The following is an 8,980-nucleotide window of genomic DNA, read 5'->3' as shown; positions in this document are numbered from 1 at the left end:
TCTGCCTGTTTCGGTTCAAATAGACCCTTGGGCATCGATTCCTTGCATTCCCAATGAAGTAATTTGGCTTCAAAGTGGTAAATTCATACAGTAATCAATTGTCCAATGCCTTGTCGAAGGCCTTGCTGATGTTCCAAGCTCAATCGACCATTTGCTCCATAGAAAACGTAGAACGTAAGTCTGGTGGCTTGGCAGGATGTTGTTTCTGTCTTTTTCCGTTCAAATAGACCGTTGGGCATCGATTTCTTGCATTCCCAATGAAGTAATTTGGCTTCCAAGTGATGAATTCATGCAGTAATCAATTGTCCAACGTCTTGTCGAAGGCCTTGCTAATGTTCCAAGCTCAATCCACCATTTACTTCATAAGAAACGTAGGACGCAAGTCTGGTGGCTTGGCAGGACGTTGTTTCTGCCTTTTTTCGTTCAAATAGACCCTTGGGCATCGATTCCTTGCATTCCCAATTAAGTAATTTGGCTTCAAAGTGATGAATTTATGCAGTAATCAATTGTCCAACGTCTGGTCGAAGGCCTTGCTGATGTTCCAAACTCCATCGACCATTTGCTCCATAGAAAACGTAGGACGCAAGTCTGGTGGCTTGACAGGACGTTGTTTCTGCCATTTTCAATTCAAATAGATCCTTGGGCATCGATTCCTTGCATTCCCAATCAAGTTATTTGGCTTCAAAGTGGTAAATTCATGCAGTAATCAATTGTCCAACATCTTGTCGAAGGCCTTGCTGATGTTCCAAGCTCATTCAAACATTTGCTCCATAAGAAACGTAGAACGCAAGTCTGGTGTCTTGTCAAGACGTTGTTTCTGCCTTTTTTCGTTCAAATAGACCCTTAAGCATCGATTCCTTGCCTTCTCAATCAAGCAATTTGGCTTCAAAGTGGTAAATTTATGCAGTAATCAATTGTCCAATGCCTTGTCGAAGGCCTTGCTGATGTTCCAAGCTCAATCGACCATTTGCTCCATAGAAAACGTAGGACGCAAGTCTGGTGGCTTGGCAGGACGTTGTTTCTGCTTGTTTTGCTCCAAATAGACCCTTGGGCATAGATTTCTTGCATTTCCAATCAAGTAATTTGGCTTCAAAGTGTTGAATTCATGCAGTAATCAATTGTCCAACGTCTTGTTGAAGGCCTTGCTGACGTTCCAAGCTCAATCGACCATTTGCTCCATAGAAAACGTAGGACGCAAGTCTGGTGGCTTGACAGGACGTTATTTCTGCCATTTTCCGTTCAAATAGATCCTTGGGCATCGATTCCTTGCATTCCCAATCAAGTAATTTGGCTTCAAATTGACGAATTCATGCAGTAATCAATTGTCTAACGTCTTGTTGATGTTCCAGGTTCAATCCACCATTCGCTCTATAGGAAATGTTGGAAGGAAGTCTGGTGTGGTACATGGAGTGAAGCAAAATAGGATCAAATGATCAGAGGTGAAAGCCTAAAGTTATTCCTTGAAGGGAAGTATCCCTGCAGCCCTCCTCCTTCCCAAATGACGTTATCCTCCTTTTTTCCACAGTTTCAAGTGAGCAAGGGTTGCTTGTTTGTCCAATAGAGATGTAACTAAAGGGAGGTTCTATATGACCTAAATAGAACGTGCCTAAACGCGACACCTATCAAACGTGTCACTTTCAAAAATGATTTAATGGTTAAACGTAAAACATTAAAAAAGGGAAATTCAAAAGGCCTCACTCCTGGACCTATGGCGGTGGATGAAAAACTTCAAAAGCACTTTTCCTATTTCGATCAGTTTCTCCGTAGGGCAAAGAGGGAGTTCGAAGTAAAGTACAACCAGGAGATTAAGCAAAATTGCACCCTAAATGATTTTGATATATTGAAAATCTTGGGATCCGGGTCGTTTGGAATGGTTGTCCTTTGCAGGTAGGTAAGAACTTAATAAACCGAATAAAGTAATAATATTGAGGTAATGAGAAGCGCAAAAATGAACATGACATCCGGTAAAACTTTCGTTCAATTTTGATGTACAGTCGACATTTTGGCGCCCAACACTTTGGCGCTAACATATTAATAAGACTTACGTAACTTTATTAGTCATAAGGCAGTCTGAATGCATTTTTTATTATACATTTTTTGTTTAGGATTAAAAGCGCTCTTTTATAAGATAAATTTTATTAAAATCGCTGGATAAATAAGGAAGTTATGGTGAATTTTCGCTTTTATTGACCAAATTTCCCAAAAAAAAATTTTAATGCAAAAACCATTGGGTAAATAAAAATTTTTGTAGATACATTATTTGTTTGGAATTAAAAACCCTTTCTTTTAATCCATACTTAATAAAAATCGGTCAAAAATTAAGGAACTTATGACTGATTTTGTCTTTCATCTCATACGTCGCTTAGGGCGACATCTACGGAGACACGTGGCAAGTAAGCGCTCGCCGCTAGGGGGCTAGTTCAAGTTTGAATATTGGCGCGAATTTTAAAATTATTGATCGGTGAAATTTTAAAATTGCTGTTGTGGTAATTTTGTTATTATTTCTATACCTATAATAGTAAAATCATTTTTTTTGGTGCCAAGGGAACAAAAGTCTTTGAATTTTTTTTACTCTGAAAATATTGAGTTAATTAAAATTTTTATAGAGAGATTATTTGTTTGGAATTAAAATCACTTTCTTATAAGCCATATTTCATAAAAATCGGTGAATAATTAAGGAACTTATGACTGATTTTGTCTTTCATCTCGTACGTCGTTTAGGGCGTCACCTACGGAGACACGTGGCAAGTTAGCGCGCGCCGCTAGGGGGCCAGTTCAAGTTTGAATATTGGCGCGAATTTTAAAATTATTGATCGGCGCAACTGTAAAGTCGCTGTTGTAAATAATTTTGTTATTATTTCTACGCCTGTAATAATAAAATCATTTTTTTGATGGCAAGGGAGCAAAAGCCTTTGAATTTTTTTTACTCTGAAAATATTGAGTTAATTAAAATTTTTATAGATAGATTATTTGTTTGAAATTAAAAACACTTTCTTCTAAGCCATACTTCATAAAAATCGGTAAATAATTAAGGAACTTATGACGCATTTTGTCTTTCATCTCATACGTCGCTTAGGGCGACATCTAGGAGACACGTGGCAAGTTAGCACTCGCCGCTAGGGGGCCAGTTCAAGTCTGAATATTGGCGCGAATTTTAAAATTATTGATTGGCGGAACTGTAAAGTCGCTGTTGTAAATAATTTTGTTATTATTTCTACGCCTGTAATAACGAAATAATTTTTTTGAAGGCAAGGGAACAAAAGCTTTTGAATTTTTTTTACTCTGAAAATATTGAGTTAATTAAAATTTTTATAGAGAGATTATTTGTTTGAAATTAAAAATCCTTTCTTCTAAGCCATATATCATAAAAATCGGTAAAGAATTAAGTAACTTATGACGCATTTTGTCTTTCATCTCGTACGTCGTTTAGGGCGACATCTAGGACACACGTGGCAAGTAAGCGCTCGCCGCTAGGGAGCCAGTTCAAGTTTGAATATTGGCGCGAATTTTAAAATTATTGATTGGCGGAACTGTAAAGTCGCTGTTGTGGTAATTTTGTTATTATTTCAACGCCTGTAATAACGAAATCATTTTTTTGAAGGCAAGGGAGCAAAAGCCTTTGAATTTTTTTTTACTCTGAAAATATTAGGTTAATTAAAATTTTTATAGATAGATTATTTATTTGAAATTAAAAATACTTTCTTTTGAGCTCTACTTGATGAAAATCGGTATAAAATTAACGAACTTATGACAGATTCGGTCTGTGGCTTGGACAATTTTTTCCAAATTGTCCACTACTGGAAAAATCTATAAATATCTCAAAAACTAGTCAAAAATTTGTATTAAAATCTTGATGTGTCTTATAGGGGACCCTTGAGCGCAGGCTCCTGTTTAGTTTTTAAGGTTTAATAATTAAAATTTTAGTGGGGAAATTGAGATAAACTTTGAAGTGCTCAAGGTAATTAATTTTCTCAAAATGCCTTTTTACTGGTAAAATATTGAGTAAACAAAAATTTTTATAGATACATTTCTTATTTGAAATTAAAAACTCTTTTTTTTAAGCCATACTTCATAAAAATCGGTAAAGAATTAAGGAACTTATGACCCATTTTCTCTTTTATCTCGTACGTCATTTGGGGCGACAACTACGGAGACACGTGGCAAGTTAGCGCGCGTCTCTAGGGGGCCAGTTCAAGTTTGAATATTGGCGCGAATTTTAAAATTATTGATTAGCGAAACTGTAAAGTCGCTGTTGCAAATAATTTTGTTATTATTTCCACGCCTGTAATAACGAAATAATTTTTTTGAAGGCAAGGGAGCAAAAGCTTTTGATTTTTTTTTTACTCTGAAAATATTGAGTTAATTAAAATTTTTATAGAGAGATTATTTGTTTGGAATTAAAAACCCTTTCTTTTAATCCATACTTAATAAAAATCGGTCAAAAATTAAGGAACTTATGACTGATTTTGTCTTTCATCTCATACGTCGCTTAGGGCGACATCTACGGAGACACGTGGCAAGTTAGCGCTCGCCGCTAGGGGGCCAGTTCAAGTTTGAATATTGGCGCGAATTTTAAAATTATTGATTAGCGGAACTGTAAAGTCGCTGTTGCAAATAATTTTGTTATTATTTCCACGCCTGTAATAACGAAATAATTTTTTTGAAGGCAAGGGAGCAAAAGCTTTTGAATTTTTTTACTCTGAAAATATTGAGTTAATTAAAATTTTTATAGAGAGGTTATTTGTTTGAAATTAAAAATCCTTTCTTTTAAGCCATCTTTTATAAAAATCGGTAAATAATTAAGGAACTTATGACGCATTTTGTCTTTCATCTCGTACGTCATTTGGGGCGACAACTACGGAGACACGTGGCAAGTTAGCGCTCGCCGCTAGGGGGCCAGTTCAAGTCTGAATATTGGCGCGAATTTCAAAATTATTGATTGGCAGAAGTGTAAAATGGCTGTTATGGTAATTTTGTTATTATTTCAACGCCTGTAATAACGAAATCATTTTTTTGGTGGCAAGGGAACAAAAGTCTTTGAATTTTTTTTACTCTGAAAATATTGAGTTAATTAAAATTTTTATAGAGAAGTTATTTGTTTATAATTAAAAACACTTTCTTTTAAGCCATATTTTATAAAAAGCGGTAAAGAATTAAGGAACTTATGACGCATTTTGTCTTTCATCTCGTACGTCGTTTAGGGCGACATCTAGGACTCACGTGGCAAGTTAGCACTCGCCGCTAGGGGGCCAGTTTAAGCTTGAATATTGGCGCGAATTTTAAAATTATTGATTGGCGGAACTGTAAAGTCGCTGTTGCAAATAATCTTGTTATTATTTCCACGCTTGTAATAACGAAATAATTTTTTTGAAGGCAAGGGAGCAAAAGCTTTTGATTTTTTTTTACTCTGAAAATATTAGGTTACTTAAAATTTTTATAGATAGATTATTTATTTGAAATTAAAAATACTTTCTTTTGAGCTCTACTTGATGAAAATCGGTAAAAAATTAAGAAACTTATGACGGATTTTGTCTGTGGCTTGTACAATTTTTTCCAAATTTTCCCCTACTGGAAAAATCTATAAATATCTCAAAAACTAGTCAAAAATTTGTATTAAAATCTTGATGTGTCTTATAGGGAACACTTAAGCGCAGGCTCCTGTTTAGTTTTTAAGCTTTTATTATTAAAATTTTAGTGCGGAAATTGAGATAAACCTTGAAGTGCTCAAGGTAATTAATTTTCTCAAAATGCCTTTTTACTAGAAAAATATTGAGTAAACAAAAATTTTTATAGATACATTTCTTATTTGAAATTAAAAACTCTTTTTTTTAAGCTATACTTCATAAAAATCGGTAAAGAATTAAGGAACTTATGACGCATTTTGTCTTTCATCTCATACGTCGCTTAGGGCGACACCTACGGAGACACGTGGCAAGTTAGCGCTCGCCGCTAGGGGGCTAGTTCAAGTTTGAATATTGGCGCGAATTTTAAAATTATTGATCGGCGCAACTGTAAAGTCGCTGTTGTGGTAATTTTATTATTATTTCCACGCCTGTAATAACGAAATAATTTTTTTGAAGGCAAGGGAGCAAAAGCCTTTGAATTTTTTTTACTCTGAAAATATTGAGCTAATTAAAATTTTTATAGAATGATTAGTTGTTTGGAATTAAAAACCCTTTCTTCTAAGCCATACTTCATAAAAATCGGTAAAGAATTAAGGAACTTATGACGCATTTTGTCTTTCATCTCATACGTCGCTTAGGGCGACACCTACGGAGACACGTGGCAAGTTAGCGCTCGCCGCTAGGGGGCCAGTTCAAGTCTGAATATTGGCGCGAATTTCAAAATTATTGATTGGCAGAAGTGTAAAATGGCTGTTATGGTAATTTTGTTATTATTTCAACGCCTGTAATAACGAAATCATTTTTTTGGTGGCAAGGGAACAAAAGTCTTTGAATTTTTTTTACTCTGAAAATATTGAGTTAATTAAAATTTTTATAGAGCGATTGTTTGTTTGGAATTAAAAACCCTTTCTTTTGAGCCATATTTTATAAAAATCGGTAGAGAATTAAGGAACTTATGACGCATTTTGTCTTTTATCTCGTACGTCATGATGATCCTAAAAGTAGGCAATACCCAACACGGATATGGGACCAAAGCTATTTGGGATGCAAGTGGTCAAAAGCCTTCGAGAAGTCCGTGTGCAGTACATCTAAATTGTCCTCCAACAGCTTGCAGATTATATTAAGTCATTTACTCACTAGAGGATCAGAAGGAAACATATGCATAATTATGATCCGATTAATTTCAGGGACAAAAGGAACAGTAAGACCTACGCACTCAAACTAATGGAGAAGGTCAACATAATTAAAACGAGACAGTTGGCTCACACCGGTGCCGAAATTAAGCTGATGAAGAACATCAATTTCCCATTCATCATTGACATGTATGCGTTCTTCATGGTGAGCAACTGCTGTGCCATTATTTACCTTTAAATAATAATTTGTTATTTTTTTAGGACAACGTTTACGTGGGCATATGCATGTCGTTTGCCAACGCTGGAGACATGTTCACTCATCTACGTGAGCTGAAGAAGTTTGAGGAGCCATTGGCGAAGTTTTACGCTGCACAGGTCATTTTAGGGTTCGAGTATCTGCATCATTTAGGAGTTATTTATAGGTAAGCCAGAAGATTTACTTGTCTAACTCTTGTACTCAATACAACGGATAGGTGCAGAAGAAAAAAGGAGTCAACTTGCGGACGATCTCCTTTCTTTCCTTCTCCCACCACAGCAGAATCTCACACTCTCTCTACAACCGCTTCTTTCGCTCCAATAAAAACTTAAGAAGGTCCGTCCGACTCCCACACCGAAAACCTACTGCAGACTCACCGCTTCGCGACGCTCGACTTTATATTCAGACCGCGATGGTGGTGGGGGGAGACCGTCGCAGTGGGCCGCGCCCCGATGGGCGGAGCCTCACTTGCCTGGTTTTCAATGCGCTTGCTCCTGTAAATGGATCGATTTAATTATTGTTTTAGGGATCTGAAGCCTGAAAACATACTGCTTGACATCCAGGGGTACCTGAAGATCACAGACCTGGGGTTCTGTAAGAAAATCGACAATACCAGAACGTACACTTTGTGTGGTAGGTGTAGTGATGTCGTCCACATAAAGTAGGTTAGTGACGTCATTCTTCCAGGTACTCCTGAGTACTTGGCACCGGAAATAATCCTGAGCCAAGGCTACAATAAGTCGGTGGACTATTGGTCCTATGGTGTTCTCATTTTCGAAATGAACGCGGGCTACGCCCCATTTTTCGCCAAAGATCCCATGAGGCTTTACGAGAAAATCGTGTCCGGAAAGTACACTTGTCCACCGGCGTTTTCCAAATCACTGAAAGACCTTCTGAGCAATATCCTGATGGTGGATAGGTCCAAAAGGTCGGAGCTAACGGTAGAGTGAAGGTCTGCTTAAATTGACGATCTCTCATCGTAGATTTGGCCTTCTGAAGAACGGAGTTAAGGATATCAAGGGGCACGACTGGTTTAAGAATACCGACTTTGATCAGATTTTATCTCGGAAGGTTGTGCCTGCGTACGTGCCTAAAGTGGATGGTGAAACGGATACTCGGTACTTTGAGAGCAATAATAAGCCCTTGACCGTTAAAAAGGCGAGTCACGATGAGTTTGCCAAGGAATTTGAGGAGATATTTAACGTGCCGAAGCCTTGAATGACCGAATTCTCGCGGTAATTAAATGTAGTGTAGCTATGACTTTTTTATATATTTTGCAATATATTATTTATTTTTTATTTTAAGAAATTAATTGATGATTTATGTCTTTATGGGAGGAATCTATGGTTCAACTTTCAAGCCTCTATCTCTCTCGGTTGCAGAGATATGAGCATTTTGTTTCCTCTAATGTATTAAAGTTTTAAGGAAATTGAATTTTAATCTTTCAAGGCCAATTTCTTGGCTTCAAACAATTTTTTGGAAAAGTCCTGAAATACGTGTCTAACGATTTTATAAGAGGAATATATGGTCCGATTTTCAAGTTTCTATCTCTCTTAGTTGCAGAGATATGAGCATTTTGTTCTTAGCATACAAAAATTTTCAGGAAAAAAACATTTTTTTAAATTCCAAGGCAAATTTCTTAATTTTAAATTTTTTTTTGGAAAAATCCTGAAACACGTGTCCAACGAATTTATTAGGAGAATATATGGTCTAATTTTCAAGTTTCTATCTCTCTCGGTTCTAGAGATATGAGCATTTGTCTTCTTCAATATATCAAAATTTTCAGGAAAAAAACCCTTAAATTCCAAAGCGAATTTCTTAGTTTTAAATAAATTTTTGGAAAAGTGCTGAAATACGTTTTTAAAGAATTTATAAGGAGAATTTACGTTCTAATTTTCAAGTTTCTATCTCTTTTGGTTACAGAGATATAAGCATTTTATCCACACCATATCGAAATTTCCAGGACA

General features: G+C 36.2%; 1 protein-coding gene across 1 annotated transcript; it reads left to right on the top strand.

Moving 5' to 3' along the window:
• The first annotated feature begins 1,632 nt into the window (after window positions 1-1,632).
• On the top strand, window positions 1,633-8,311 carry LOC126747848 (cAMP-dependent protein kinase catalytic subunit alpha-like). The gene is made up of 6 exons (XM_050456752.1): window positions 1,633-1,887; window positions 6,812-6,962; window positions 7,019-7,179; window positions 7,540-7,646; window positions 7,701-7,941; window positions 7,997-8,311. Exons 1-6 carry the CDS (start codon window positions 1,652-1,654, stop codon window positions 8,229-8,231), a joined length of 1,131 nt encoding a protein of 376 aa, XP_050312709.1. The 5' UTR covers window positions 1,633-1,651; the 3' UTR covers window positions 8,232-8,311.
• The last annotated feature ends 669 nt before the right edge of the window (window positions 8,312-8,980 follow it).

The sequence above is a fragment of the Anthonomus grandis genome, chromosome 20 (genome assembly GCF_022605725.1).
Source record: "Anthonomus grandis grandis chromosome 20, icAntGran1.3, whole genome shotgun sequence".
NCBI classification, from domain to species: Eukaryota; Metazoa; Arthropoda; class Insecta; order Coleoptera; family Curculionidae; genus Anthonomus; species Anthonomus grandis.
Note: the sequence above shows the minus strand (reverse complement) of the source record. Positions and strands in the feature narration are given on the sequence as shown.